The 16,215-nt window shown below is 39.2% G+C and overlaps 1 protein-coding gene across 1 annotated transcript; it reads left to right on the forward strand.

Moving 5' to 3' along the window:
- Positions 1-2,615: 2,615 nt before the first annotated feature.
- On the forward strand, positions 2,616-8,975 carry LOC110521693 (regulator of G-protein signaling 4). The gene is made up of 5 exons (XM_021599471.2): positions 2,616-2,841; positions 3,110-3,208; positions 6,119-6,180; positions 7,125-7,288; positions 7,686-8,975. The coding sequence occupies exons 1-5, from the start codon at positions 2,798-2,800 to the stop codon at positions 7,923-7,925; spliced, it is 609 nt and encodes a 202-aa protein (XP_021455146.2). The 5' UTR covers positions 2,616-2,797; the 3' UTR covers positions 7,926-8,975.
- Positions 8,976-16,215: the final 7,240 nt, after the last annotated feature.

A 16,215-nucleotide genomic window follows, 5' to 3' on the forward strand; every position in this document is an offset into this window, starting at 1 on the left:
AGGCATCATGTCTTGTGATGTCTATATTTTTGGAAAAGAATCATAGACTGATGCTCATGAACTGGTACTGGGTTGAACATATACAATAGATGTTGATATATGTTGGAGCTCAGGCTTTATTTGAAAAGTTAAAGCGAGTGATTCCTCACAAAACTCAGACATAGAAAGACCATGATTTGGGGGATTTTCACGAAACGTAATCCATAGAATAGTCCTTTGAAGGAAGGATTGTTGACATATATTTGAAATTTGTATCTATAAAGCATAGTTGAGAAATGATTTATTAAAGTGGGCATATTTATGACATTTTGGCTTTAACCAGGACTCAGGCATTGCCAACAGAGTGAATGTGAACATGTCTAATACATTTTTGCCCTCAGCTGATGATTTGCAGGATATGCAATGATACAAGTAAAATGATTGCTGTGTTTGGTTACATTGCATACAATGCTGATTATCTGTATGAAATGGGCTCTAACTTTGATATGCCCATAGAGTATATTATGTTAAAGAATATCTAGAAATATTTGCAAAATCTAAAATGGCAATTTTACATTTTCCAATATTCAGAAATGTACAGTATGTAATAAAAAAAAAGTGTATATATATATATTTATATTTACTACTCATATTACACAGCAAGCAGTAAAGATTCATATGACACCAAGTTTAGCTTTTTAGCACATCCCAATGAAACATCAGGGAGGCTTAAAGGAGGCCTGTATAAGGTCAAAATGTCACAACTTTGAATTATTATTTCTCAATTTGTCACGTTCTGACCATAGTTCTTGTGTGTTTTCCTTGTTTTAGTGTTGGTCAGGACGTGAGCTGGGTGGGCATTCTATGTTGTGTGTCTAGTTTGTCTATTTCTATGTTTGGCCTGATATAGTTTTTAATCAGAGGCAGGTGTTGGTCATTGTCTCTTATTGGGAACCATATTTAGGTAGCCTGTTTTGTGTTGGGGTTTGTGGGTGATTGTTTCCTGTCTTTGTGTTCGCTGTACCAGATAGGACTGTTTCGGGTTTTTGCCACGGTTATTGTTTTGTAGCGTGTTCATGTTGAGTTTCTGTCATTAAATAACCATGGACACTTACCACGCTGCGCTTTGGTCCTTTCCTTCCCAGGAAGAAAGCTGTTACACAATTATGCTTTTAGATACAAATGTCTAATTTTTGTTATCCCCAAAGTCGTGGTATTGCCTGAGGAATCACTCAAGTACTGTAGGACATTGCATGAATTTTATGTAATAGACTTATTAGGATAATTATGAACATGGCTTTAGTTGGAAATGACAAACTTTCTTTCTGCATGCTCAGGTTGACTTTCCCACGGAATCGCACCTGTATGTAGGATGCAGAACAGGGTAGCGTAGATGTTTTACGATCGCTGTCTCTGCTTCTCTAAATCACTAATCATCCACAGACACAACCTTTATTTCTCTCATCTAACATAAACAATTTGCAGAGTCACTCCTGGAGTACAAAATAAGGTTTAGTAGCATAGCACCATAATATTGTCCGCACACACACCAACCACCATTTATCTCTATCTCATATTTCTCTCTCTCTTTCTCTCTTTAGGATATTACTCACTTTTGTTTTGTTCATAACAAAGACAGAGAGAGTAAACAGAATGAATGCAGCTTGGGATAACGTTGTGCTTTGTCAACAGCACTCCTTAGACCTCTAACCAAAATATAATCAAAAGGAGTTTCTGTGTGTTTCTATGTGTGTGTATGAGAGATTATGTTATTATCAGTGTCCTCGGTCTGTAGGTGTGAAAATCAGTTTGAAGCTTCCTCAAAGCTCTTGTCTGTCATGTACTTCGGGGGAGATAGTGCATCTCTTCAGGTCTCAGGCAAGGTTAATACTCATACGAGCGTGGTTCATCAAACCACCTCTGTTACTTAGTGGTCTTTTAAAATGGCATTGACATCATCGTCAACTCCTCCCATCTCAAACTCCATATTCCCAGAATGTTCCCTCACCCTCTCCTGTCATCAAGCTCCCAAACTCAGCTTCCTTTGATCTACATGCAGGTTAGCAGAAACACACACATACTTCTGAGTACATGTTTAGCCGGCATATGTAGGCATTTAACCTCTGGATGGCTGCCCAGAGTAGAGCAGTCTGCGCAGGAAATTTAAATTCAATGAAAATGGTATGTGACTGATTGTTATACATTGTTGTACATTGCCATGGGGTGATTTTGAAATACCACACACACACACTTTTACACACACTCACAATTCGATTGCACAGGTCTGAGTATTTCAACCTGAGGAGTAACTTTAACCAACACAAGCAAACAGTTCTCTCAATTCTGACTGATGCCATCAGACAAAAATGTACAACAATCAGCCACATACTATTTGCACTGCATTACATTTCCTGCACAGGCTGCTCTGTTCTGGGCAGTCTTGCAGAGGTTAAATGCCTACATATGCCGGCTAAACATGTACACAGAAGTCCATGTGTGTTTCTGATTAACCTGCATGTATATCAAAGGAAGCTGAGTTTTGTTACCCACTTCTGTGCTCTTCTCCCTGCTCATATCTTTTCTCCTCTGAGAAAATTAAGAGAGCATACTTAGCCCAGTGAGGGCTGTGATTGGCTCTTCGTCAGCGTTTAAGCACTGTAGCTGTATAAAACCCCAACTGTGGGAGGAGGCTTCACTAAGACAGAGCGTACTACTGACTTACTGAGAGGACTACCAGTCATAATATTACAACCTTTTCCTCTGCGCTCAAAACCACTGCAAATCATTCTCCTTGATTTGGATTTAGCAAAGAGGCAACATGTGTAAGGGATTAGCAACACTGCCTGCAACCTGTATGAAAAGGTAAGATGGGTATTTTAGTTGATTGAGGTTGTTATTATGTTGTTTTAGATCACTAGTAACAGACATGTAATACATGTGAAATCCTAACAAATAAATGATGTATCTGTACTGTAATGGGAGATTTTCAGACAGTAGTGTATGTTGAATACAAGCCTTGCGTGTCAGGCATCTTGGTTCTGCTATAATAATAGGACACACGTCTGTGTCTTAATTTGATATTTATACATTCTGTAGCCTAACACTACCCACTCTACTTCTCCTCCCTTAGTGCCAAAGACATCAAGCACAAGATTGGATTTCTGCTCCATAAGCCTGAGGTTCCACCAGACAAGGAACAGATAAAAGAGAAGACCAACATTGCCAAGAGGTGAGTGTACAGGAGAATAATCAATCAATCAAATGTATTTATAATGCCCTTTTTACATCAGCCGATGTCAGAAAGTGCTATACAGAAACCCAGCCTAAAACCACAAACAGCAAGCAATGCAGATGTAGGAGCACGGTGGCTAGGAAAAAAACTACCTAGAAAGGCCAGAACCTAGGAAGAAACCTAGAGAGGAACCAGACTCAGAGGGGTGGCCGGGTGGAGATTATAACAGAACATGGCCAAGATGTTCAAACGTTCATAGATGACCAGCAGGGTCAGATAATAATAATAATCACAGTGGATACTGTGAATACTGAAACCTTTTAACCTTGAATGTGCTGATTGATATATAATTTATTTATAAAGGACATTGAGACAAGGGAGACCTGTTGTATGAGAGCAGCAAACAAACACTTAATTCTAATCATCATACATAATATTGAACAACATACCAGATATCATAGATAAAAAAAGCATTCAGGTTCTATTAAATGAATGTATCACACCATGGGGAATGATACTCTCAAGGCAATAACCAGTGTGCACGTAGGTAAATAACTTTAATGCAGGTTGATTTGCTGTGTTGAAGTCCTCCCCCTAGGAAACATCTGCTGTTCCTAAACTAGTTATATATATATCCAGCCTGACCTTTCCTTTCATTAGGACTAACCTAATTTGTGTGCTTGGAGTGAAAACAAATAAATGCAACCCCTTAACTATCTTCACAATTTACAGTAATGCAGTGGTGTAAAGTACTAAGTAAAAATAGTTTATTATTTAGTATTACTTAAGGTGTTTTGGGGGGGTTTCTGTACTTTACCATTTTTTGGGGGAACTTACTTTTACTTCACTACATTCCTAAATAAAATAATGTACTTTTTATTCCATACATTTTTTATTCCATACATTTACACCCAAAAGTACTTGTTACATGATGAATGCTTAGCAGGACAGGACAATTCTCCAATTCATGCACTTATGAAGATAACACGTGGTCATCCCTACTGCCTCTGATCTGGCAGACTCACTAAATACAAATGCATCGTTCGTAAATTTAAATATCAAGAAAATGTTGCCGTCTGCTTTGCTTAATATAAGGAATTTGAAATGATTTATAGTTTTACTTTTATTTTTGATACTTAAGTTTATTTGAGCAATTAAATGTACTTTGATACTTAAGTATATTTAGAACCAAATACTTTTAGACTTTTCCTGAAATAATATTTTACTGGGTGACTTTCACTTTTACTTGAGTAACTTTCTATTAAGGTATCTATACTTTAAGGTATCTATACTTTTACTCAAGTATGACAATTGGGTACTTTTTCCACCACTGCAGTAATGTTAATAAACTTTGATAATCTGATTGCAGCTAGTGTGAAATAATGTACTTAAGGACAAAAACTGTAAATTGTACTTTTAATACTTAATTGACATGTTTTAGTGTGCTTGGTTACTCATTAACTCAAAGAGGTGTATACGGTATGGTTGATGCTCATGGAAAACACAGTGGCTTATGTCCTGTTGTAAAGAGCATTATGTAAGATGATAGATATGACATCTGCTTGTATCATTAAAATATAGGCCGTTAGCAATTTGCAGGTCAACAACTGTGGGATATCAACACACAATGGATGTACTGAAATCCGACCTGGGTTCAAATACATGTGTATTTCATTATGTGTTTTTAAATAATAATTTTCTGTGTATTTGATTATTTTCAATCATGTGGCATTAATTTCCTCTAAGTAGCCTACTTTCAAATTCTTATTCCAAATACTTTTTTCAAATACCTGGGTCAAATGTATGGCAGTTTGTATTTTAGTATTTTAAAATACATGACAGTAATTTCCAAGTGTATTTCCAAATACATTCCAGTATTCAACTAATTGTCTTTAAAGATAGATCATATCTGAATACTTACTTCGAAATGTATGTGAAAGTAATTAAAGAGTTTCATTACATTTTCAGAAATGTTGGTAAATTAGCTTTTATTCTTTTAAGAACTTATAAAAGAGATTGGTGTGTTATTTCACCATTTAATTATGAGATTCATTGTTCAATGACAGACATGTATTTGTTTGAAATCTGTCACTTGATAGTTTCATTTCAGAGAGACAAATAATAATGTTTTGTTGCAAAATTCTAAATATCCGCCTCACTCTCAGGAGGAATAAGTAGTACTGCTAGGTTTTACAGTCAAATGTAATGAAGAACTTTATTTTTTATAAAGAACTGTACAAATTATACATTTGTGACATCATTATTACAATTTTTTCTAAATGAATCAATTCAATTTTATGAGATCTATTTGAAAATATTTACATTTGAGATTTTAGTATTTTAGCAGATGCTCTTACAGTTAGTGCATTCATCTAAAGATAGCTAGGTGAGACATCCACATATCACCGTCAAATACAGAATATAAACATTTCATTCCAGCTAAACAATCAATATATAACGTTTTACAACAAAACCCATTCATTTTGTGATATCCAATTGGTAGTTAGTCTTGTCCCATCAACTCCCGTACGGACTCAGGTGAGGCGAAGGTCGAGAGTCGTGCATCCTCCGAAACACGACCCCGCCAAGCCGCACTGCTTCTTGACACAATGCTCACTTAACCCGGAAGCCAGCCGCACCAATGTGTCGGAGGAAACACAGTATACCTGGTCACCGTGTCAGCGTCCGCCACAGGAGTTGCTAGAGCACGATGGGACAACCCGGCTGGCAAAACCCTCCCCTAACCCAGATGACGCTGGGCCAATTGTGCGACGCCTCATGGGTCTCCTGGTCACGGCCGGCTGCGACACAGCCTGGGATTGAACCAGGATCTGTAGTGACGCAGCTAGCACTGTGATGCAGTGCCTTAGATTGTTTAGACTGATTATGCCCTTTCTCTGGTTTTAGAGTTTCACCTGCTGATGTGGAGAAATGGAAACTGTCCTTCAACAACCTGATGAATAGTGAAGGTGAGTTTGTCACAAATCAAAGGAGACATCTTATACATTAACATTTTAGTAATGTCGAAGACACCTTTATCCAGAGCGACATACAGGAGGAATTAAGGTTAAGTGCTCAAGGGTACATTGACAGATTTTTCACCTAGTCATTTCGGGAATTCGAACCAGCGACCTTTTGGGTACTGGCCCAATGTTCTTAACCACTAGACTACCTGCCGCCCTACTAATACAGAATCGGGGAGTCTATCTTGCTCAAATGCGCTCAAATGTGAAAACACCTTCGATAATGGGATGGTGGTTTTATTAATTAAGAATTTGTAAAAAAAACATTTGAATGAAGCTCTCTGCTGCCCCTTGTATAGAACTCCTAAATATTTGTCAAAACTCTGCCACTACCTATTACCAACCCACAACACTAGTGTTACACCACAATACAGGACTACATGTTTTCAAACACTCTAACTTGAGTGACGTTCATATCTCTCTCTCCCTTGTCTCTCTGACCCCTGTCTCTCTGTTTAAGAGACTACCATGACGCCTGTGTGGGCTGTAGGGTACTTGGCTGGCTGTGGGTTGTTGGGGACTTTACATGGCTCTTCGGCTGTGTTCTCATGCTCTGGTCATGTGCTACGTGTCTGGAGGCAATGCTGGGTGGCCCCTGAGGGCCTGCTGCTCTAGTGTGAGTGTTAGCTAGCTAGCTAGCTGATGGTCCCTGTGGTGTCAGGCTTTCTGTGGGGACACGGAGTAGGAGCAACGGCCTCCTGAGAACCATCCTGGCCTTGACCTCCAACATTCCATAGCTTCCTCCATGACTCCCTTCAGAGGGATGCTCTCTGTTTCTCTCTTTAGGAACATTTCATTAGGAACATAATAGTGTGTAGCTTCACATACATCGTAAAACCCAGCACCTGACTAATGTATCCTCTTTCTCTCTCTCTTTGTCTGTCTATCAGCTGGCCGTACGGTGTTCACTACCTTCCTGAAGGCAGAGTTCAGCCAGGAGAACTTGGAGTTCTGGAAAGCTTGTGAGAAATACAAAATGTCAGCCCCCAAAAATATGGCAGGTAAAGCCAAACAGATCTATGACCAGTACATCGCGGCAGACGCTCTTAACGAGGTAAAATGGAAATAAAAATTGGCTAAAACTTTCTCTTGGTAATCTCTGCTATCCCAACATGGTTTCATTCAAAGGCAGTATTCTGTGTTACTTAGACCTGTTGGAGTCATAGTACACTTATGAGTAATGACCTGGCTCTTTCCATACATCAGTTTTCTCCATTAATATAAAAGCTTTTAATATTCCTGCATGAGTGCCTTTGACATGGATTCTGAAAACACTTCATACATATCCTCTTTTTCCTCTAATGATTCCTCCCTTTCTAAAAGCACCTGTGGTTGTTCCTTTATGATTGCCGTTTTGGATTTTTATAGGGCTTTTTATGACACCTTTTATTGATACAGTATCCATGTTGTATTTCATTACTTATATATCTCCTTTTCCCTCCCCCTCTCAGGTGAACTTGGACTCAGCAACGCGAGAGGAGACCAGACAGAACCTGTCTAATGCCGGCCCATTCTGCTTCGACAACGCCCAGCAGAAAATCTTCACTTTGATGGAGAAAGACTCATACAGAAGGTTCCTCTATTCCAAACTGATCCAGGATCTGTCCCCGTTGCCCACCACCACCACCCAACTCAGTGCTCTGGAGAAAAGGGGAGGGATGAGAGGCTGTTCTGAGAGCGGTGGTGCATAGACAGAGATGGAAAGAGAGAAACATTGACAATTAAAGCACTCTGTCATAATCTGTGAGGGAAAGAGTAGGTTGTCTTAAAGAGAAAACATTGTTATGAGTGGGTGGATTTAGATTTTTTTCTGTCAGTTGTTCAAAAGAACTATTTCAACAAGTATCATGAATTGCTTGTCTTTCAGACTAGGGTATGCTTGGAGAGGGAGAGAAGAAAACGATCAGAGATGTGATTTTCAGGACAAAATATCATCCTCTTTCTCCTGATTTTCCATTGTTTTGTAAAGGTCTACTTTCTTTCCATGTAATATCTTCCTGAGCTCTAACAAGAGTCAAATGATTCAAACAGGCATTTAGGCATTTCACTCTGGTCAGCTCCCTGTTTCCCCCCTGTCTGGCTTTCATCAAGGGCTCAAAGCTAAGTCATGCATGTACGCCAATAATGCTTTCCGGCTTGAAAATGCTCTTCCTCAAACTGAGTGTTAAATTAGATTATAGTTTATAGTTTATATCATTGCTTTACCTTAGGCTAGTTTGTGCACTGCTGAGGTGTAGCTCACTTGCCCTCTGTTAACCTGCCGATGAAGTCATGACCAGGTGATGTTTTGATTCAAAACACAGGGAAAAACAATGAGGAACTACCTCTCTATCCATCCCTATCCCACTTTCTGGGTGACCTGAACATTGACTGGTTAGCAACTAGCTGTCTTCTCAAGAGGAAGCTTGTGACTGTGCCTGTAATATGACTCAGGTTATCACTAAACCAACTAGCGTGCATACTAATAGTGTTGGATCTGTAACATCCATTTTTATATTGGTCATATCTTCACTAATGCTGCAGAGCTTTGCTCTAAGGCAATATCAGTTTCCTTTGGCTGTAGTGACCATAACATTGAGGCAATGACAAGGAAAGCCAAAGGTTGGGCCTAAAGTCATTTATTAATTGTTAATTCCAATTGTTGACAAGCATGCACCAGTTAAGAAACAAACTGTGAGAACTGTTAGAGCCCAATGGATTGATGATGTTCAAATAAATAATGCAAAAGAGGTGGCAAACAAGTCAGGCTGCTCAGCTGATTGGTTGACATACTGTAAACTGTAAACAAAAAGAAGAAATGATATTACCAAAAAAAGATAAATGACATAAAACACAATGGAAAAATACTTTGGAGTACCTTAATTGATGTCGTGGGCAGAAAACCTTTCGATATTGCCAGTCATTTCAATGACTATTTCACTAGTTAAGCGGAAAAACTCTGAAGTGAAATGACAACAATTAACAGTGAAACATCATGTTTTTGTATAAAAGATCTAATAATGAAAGAGAAGGATTGCTGTTTTTAATGGTCAATTTAGTGTGGGAGAGGTGGAAAAACTATGGTTATCAATCAGTAATCCAAAAAACACTGGGGATAGACAACCTTGATGGGAAACTATTGAGAATGGTAGCAGACTGTATTGCCACTGCTATTTGCTACAGTGCCTTCAGAAAATATTCACACCCTTTGACATTTTCCACATTTTGTTGTGTTATAGCCTGAATTTAAAGTGGATAACATTTAGATTTTTTGTCATTGACCTACACACAATACTCCATAATGTCAAAGTGGAATTATGTTTTTCAACAAAGAAATCTAATTAAAAATGAAAAGCTGAAATGTCTTGAGTCAGTAAGTATTCAACCCCTTTGTTATGGCAAACCTAAATAAGTTCAGGAGTAAAAATGTGCTTAACAAGTCATGTAATATGTTGCATGGACTCACTCTGTGTGCAATAATAGTGTTTAACATTATTTTGTTAAGACTACCTCATCTCTGTACCCCACACAATTATCTGTAAGGTCCCTCAGTCGAACAGTGAATTTTAAACACAGATTCAACCACAAAGACCAGGAAGTTTGTCCAATGCCTCGCAAAGAAAGGCTCCTATTGGCCAAAAAACAGTCATTAAATATCCATTTGAGCAGGATGAAGTTATGAATTACACTTTGGATGGTGTATCAATACACCCAGTCACTACAAAGAGACAGGCGTCCTTCCTTACTCAGTTGCCGGAGAGGAAGGAAACTGCTCAGGGATTTCACCATGAGGCCAATGGTGACTTTAAAACAGTTACAGAGTTTAATGGCAGTGATAGAAGAAACTGAGGATTGATCAATAACATGTAGTTACTACACAATATTAACTTAATTGACAGAGGGAAAATAAGGAAGCCTTTACAGAATAAAACATATTCCAAAACATGCATCTTGTTTTCAACAAGGCACTACAGTAAAACTGCAAAAATATGGCAAACCAATAACATTTTTGTCCTTGATACAAAGTGTCCTGGATACAAAGTGTTATGTTTGGGGAAAATCCAATATAACACATTACTGAGTACCAGTCTCCATATTTTCAAGCATTGTGGTGGCTGCATCATGTTATGGGTATGCTTGTAATTGTAAAGGGCTGGAGCTAAGCACAGGAAAAAATCCTAGAAGAAGACCTGGTTCCTTGCCCTTAACTGCACATACAGAACTAACATCAACAACACGCATGCTAGTCTTTCTTGGTTGAGGATTGACGAGAGAAGAACTGCTTCGCTTGTAGTTTTTATGATAGATATTACTGTGATGAAAATTCCAGATTACCTGCATAATAAAATAAGATTCAGCTCAGACACCCATACATATCACACAAGACATGCCACCAGTGGTTTCTTCACAGTCCCCAAGTCCACATGAGTTCATGGCAGTAGTCAGTTTTATACAGAGCCATGATCGCATGGAACTCCCTTCCATCTCCAATTACTCAAGCAAACAGCACAACTGAGGGGACACACACACATTTTTTTTGTTGTATTTCTTTGTTGTATTGTTTGTATCATTTTTAATTTGCATTGTTTGTATATCATAAACATTTTAATTTGCATGACTTTTCTTGTCTATCAATGTATCAGTGTTTTGTTACTTGTCATGTTTTGTGTTTTTTGTGGACCCCAGGAAAAGAAGCTGCTGCTTTTACAAAAGCGAATGGGGATCCAAATAAACAAATAAATAAAGTTAACCCACAGACAGCCAGGCCTCTGTATGGACATCATCAGAACAATTTCGATGTTGTCCCTCAGCTTCGTTCCACTGCATGAAGGTAGCAACTCCCATACAGAATGATATAATCACAGCATAACTTGCTGTGCTGAGCAACTTCTTCCATAGCTTTTAATACATGTGAATGGTCTACTTCAATGTATTGGTCTACTTTATGTCACTCTTCTTATTCAACCATTAACATTTAGCTTAAATATCCATGGCTGTAAGCTTTGTGTTCATTCTATGAAAACTGTTCCAATTATAGCTTTGTTGGTATTGTATATTGATAACATCAATCTGTATTACTTATTGTGAATGATTTATGTTGTAAAGTTATTGGCGATGGACAAGTAGGGCAGATGAACGTGTCTTATTAGGCTCTCATATATCATTGATATTGATACTATTGCTAATACAATTGATATAATGACAGTATATCATTATATCAATTGGCGGCAGGGTAGCCTAGTGGTTAGAGCGTTGGACTAGTAACAAGGGTTCTGGATACCATTGGGTTCTTGGTCAGTTCAAACCCCCAAGCTGACAAGGTACAAATCTGTCGTTCTGCCCCTGAACAGGCAGTTAACCCATTGTTCCTAGGCTGTCATTGAAAATAATAATTTGTTCTTAACTGACTTGCCTAGTTAAAATAAAGGTTAAATAAAGTATATGGTTCTGTGAGTTTTGATTACACATTACTCCTACTCCCCTCCAATTATGATAAATAGCTAGATATTCATTGTAATAATAATTTCTATATTTATTTTATGCTTCTATTCTTGACACGATTATTTATAATGTATTTGTAAATACAAAACTGTTTCACCGAGTTGTTTTTTCTGTTTAGTCACTTACTTTCAAACTTCCAAAAATGAACGAAAGGCTGCTATTGTAATACTTAACAGATTCTAAAAACATACCATGACTTCAGAAAGTATTCATACCCCTTGACTTACAGTACATTTGGAAAGCATTCAGACCCCTATACTTTTTCACCATTTTATTACATTATAGCATCTTCTAAAATTGATTAAATATGATTTCCCCCTCATCAATCTACACACAATACCCCATAATGACAAAGCAAAAACAGCTTTTCAATTTATTTTGCAAATATATTAAACAAAACTCTGAAATATCATATTTATATAATTATTCAGAACCTTTATTCAGTACTGTGTTGAAGGGCCTTTGGCAGCGTTTACAGCCTTGAATCTTCATGGGTATGATGCTACTAGCATGGCACACCTGTATTTGGGGAGTTTCTCCCATTCTTCTCTACAGATCCTCTCAAACTCTGTCAGGTTGGATGGGGAGCCAACCTGACAGCTATTTTCAGGTCTCTCCAGAGATGTTTGATCAGGTTCAAGTCTGGGCTCTGGCTGGGCCACTCAAGGACATTCAGAGACTTGTCCTGAAGCCACTCATGCGTTGTCTTGGCTGTGTGCTTAGGGTCGTTGTCCTGTTGGAAGGTGAATCTTTGCCCCAGTTTGAGGGTCTGAGCACTCTGGAGCAGGTTTTCATCAAGGATCTCTCTGTACTTTGCTCCGTTTATCTTTCCCTCATTCCTGATTAGTCTCCCAGTCCCTGCCACTGAAAAACACCCCCGCAGCATGATGCTTCCTCCAGATGTGACACTTGGCATTTAGGCCAAAGAGAGTCCTTTAGGTGCCTTTTGTTAAACTCCAAGTGGGCTGTCATGTACCTTTTACTGACAGGTGTGTGCCTTTCCAAATCATGTCCAATCAATTTAATTTACCACAGGTGGAATCCAATCAAGTGACTCTACAAGTCATCTCAAGGATGATCAATGGAAACAGAATGCATCTGTGCTCAATTTCGAGTCTCATAGCAAAAGTTCTGAATACTTATGTAAATAAGGTATCTGTTTTTTTTATCTTTAGTAATTTTGCAAGCATTTCTAAAAACCTGTATTTTCTTTGTCATTATGGGGTATTGTGTGTATATTGTTGGGGAACATTTTAATTTAAAACATTTTAGAGTAAGGCTGTAACGTAACACAATTTGGAAAAAGTGAAGGGGTCTGGATACTTTCCGAATGCACTGCCTTCCACATTTTGTTGTGTTACAGCCTCAATTTCAAAATGGAATAAATCCACCCATCTACAATACCCTATAATGACAAAGTGAAAACATGTTTTCAGATTTATTTTCAGATTTATTGAAAATGAAATACAGGAATACGTATATACACTGCTCAAAAAAATAAAGGGAACACTAAAATAACACATCCTTGATCTGAATGAATGAAATATTTTCTTTTTAAATACTTTTTTCTTTACATAGTTGAATTTGCTGACAACAAAATCACTCAAAAATGATCAATGGAAATCAAATTTATCAACCCATGGAGGTCTGGATTTGGAGTCACACTAAATTAAAGTGGAAAACCACACTACAGGCTGATCCAATTTTGATGTAATGTCCTTAAAACAAGTCAAAAAGAGGCTCAGTAGCGTGTGTGGCCTCCACGTGCCTGTATGACCTCCCTACAATGCCTGGGCATGCTCCTGATGAGGTGGCGGATGGTCTCCTGAGGGATCTCCTCCCAGACCTGGACTAAAGCATCTGCCAACTCCTGGACAGTCTGTGGTGTAACGTGGTGGATGGAGCGAGACATGATGTCCCAGATGTGCTTAATTGGATTCAGGTCTGGGGAACGGGCGGGCCAGTCCATAGCATCAATGCCTTCCTCTTGCAGGAACTGCTGACACACTCCAGCCACATGAGGTCTAGCATTGTCTTGCATTAGGAGGAACCCAGGGCCAACCGCACCAGCATATGGTCTCACAAGGGGTCTGAGGATCTCATCTCGGTAACTAATGGCAGTCAGGCTACCTCTGGCGAGCACATGGAGGGCTGTGCGGCCCCCCAAAGAAATGCCACCCCACACCATGACTGACCCACCGCCAAACCGGTCATGCTGGAGGATGTTGCAGGCAGCAGAACGTTCTCTACGGCGTCGCCAGACTGTCACGTCTGTCACATGTGCTCAGTGTGAACCTGCTTTCATCTATGAAGAGCACAGGGCGCCAGTGGCAAATTTTCCAATCTTGGTGTTCTCTGGCAAATGCCAAACGTCCTGCACAGTGTTGGGCTGTAAGCACAACCCCCACCTGTGGATGTCGAGCCCTCATACCACCCTCATGGAGTCTGTTTCTGACCGTTTGAGCAGACACATGCACATTTGTGGCCTGCTGGAGGTCATTTTGCAAGGCTCTGGCAGTGCTCCTCCTACTCCTCCTTGCACAAAGGCGGAGGTAGCGGTCCTGCTGCTGGGTTGTTGCCCTCCTACGGCCTCCTCCATGTCTACTGGCCTGTCTCCTGGTAGCGCCTCCATGCTCTGGACACTACGCTGACAGACACAGCAAACCTTCTTGCCACAGCTCGCATTGATGTCCCATCCTGGATGAGCTGCACTACCTGAGCCACTTGTGTGGGTTGTAGACTCCGTCTCATGCTACCACTAGGGTAAAAGCACCGCATTCAAAAGTGACCAAAACATCAGCCAGGAAGCATAGGAACTGAGAAGTGGCCTGTGGTTATCACCTGCAGAACCACTCCTTTATTGGGGGTGTCTTGCTAATTGCCTATAATTTCCACCTGTTGTCTATTCCATTTGCACAACAGCATGTGAAATGTATTGTCAATCAGTGTTGCTTCCTAAGTGGACAGTTTGATTTCACAGAAGTGTGATTGACTTGGAGTTACATTGTGTTGTTTAAGTGTTCCCTTTATTTTTTGAGCAGTGTATTTAAGCATTCACTCCCCTGAATCAATACATGTTAGAAACACCTTTGGCAGCGATTAAAGCTGTGAGTCTTTCTGGGTAAGTCTATAAGAGCTTTGAACACCTGGATTGTACAATATTTGAACATTTTCTTTTGAAATTCTTCAAGCTCTGTCAAGTTGGTTGTTGATCATTGCTAGACAGCCATTTTCAAGTCTTGCCATACATTTTCAAGACGATTTAAGTCAAAACTGTAAGTTGGCCCCTCAGCAACATTCTATGTAATCTTGGTTATTAACTCTGGTGTATTTTCGGACTTGTGTTTTAGGTTATTGTCCTGCTGAAAGGTGAATTCATATCCCAGTTTATGTTGGAAAGCAGACTGAACCAGATCTTCCTCCAGGATTTTGGCTGTGCTTAGCTCTATTACGTTTCTTTTTAACCTAAAAAACTCCCTAGTATACCGGGCTCCTCAGTGGTGCAGTGGTCTAAGGCACTGCATCTCAGTGCAAGAAATGGTGCCATAGGGCAACACACAATTGGCCCAGTGTTGTCTGGGGTAGACTGTCATTGTAAATAAGACTTTGTTCTTAACTGACTTGCCTAGTCAAATAAATATACCCCAAACATGATGAAGCCACCACCATGCTTGAAAATATAAAGAGTGGTACTCATAGTGATGTGTTGCATTTACTGCAAATGTCACACTTTGTATTCAGGACATAATGTTCATTTTTTCTTCAACATTTAAAAATCATGTTGAAAAACTATTATTGCACACAGAGTGAGTACATGCAACTTATTATGTGACTTGTTAAGCACATTTTTACTCCTGAACTTATTTAGGCTTCTAACTATGGATTGATCTCAGTATAAATATTGCCCTTACATCCCACTGTAGAGGTCACAGTGCTAGTGACAGAAGAGTACACGATATTTTTACTAGTTTATTACCACAGACTGTAGCTTTAATGTGGAAAGACAGTATTTGCATACGTACAGCTTGGCATATGAGTAATACAAAAATAGAAGAAGCAAGTGTAGAGAAAAATAACATGTTTGCTCGCTGTTAGCTTCTCACATATGTGGTCACTAACCCGTGTTAACACAAGCCATCATTAGGAAGATATGGTTTTACATCAGTGACTGCCTGATGCAGATTACCTCGATTAAAAGGTTGTTTGTGTGTCACTGAAAGCACAGTGAGTGGACAAGTATGTTGAAGGTTACCTTTTGCACAGGGTGCCAATAACAGTCATGCAAATGTTTTGGATCATAAAAGCTTGTTAGTTCAGAGCCACAGTAAATATATGTTTATTTATCAGAGAACTTTGGCTGTTCGAATCTACTTCATCTAGGATTGCGAACTCGGAGCAAGCTCGTTATGGGACAAATCATGAAAAGCATTTAACACTATTAACATTTCCATGATTCATTTCAGTCAGGTCGACCTCCTGTAAAATCCCCTGTGCCCGGAT

This window comes from Oncorhynchus mykiss, chromosome 30, assembly GCF_013265735.2.
Source record: "Oncorhynchus mykiss isolate Arlee chromosome 30, USDA_OmykA_1.1, whole genome shotgun sequence".
NCBI lineage: Eukaryota > Metazoa > Chordata > Actinopteri > Salmoniformes > Salmonidae > Oncorhynchus > Oncorhynchus mykiss.

Coding starts and splice junctions, on each gene's coding strand:
- LOC110521693 (XM_021599471.2), top strand. CDS start 2,798: ATGTGTAAGGGATTAGCAACACTGCCTGCAACCTGTATGAAAAG. Junction 2,842..3,109: donor CCTGCAACCTGTATGAAAAG/GTAAGATGGGTA, acceptor CTCCTCCCTTAG/TGCCAAAGACATCAAGCACA. Junction 3,209..6,118: donor AAGACCAACATTGCCAAGAG/GTGAGTGTACAG, acceptor CTCTGGTTTTAG/AGTTTCACCTGCTGATGTGG.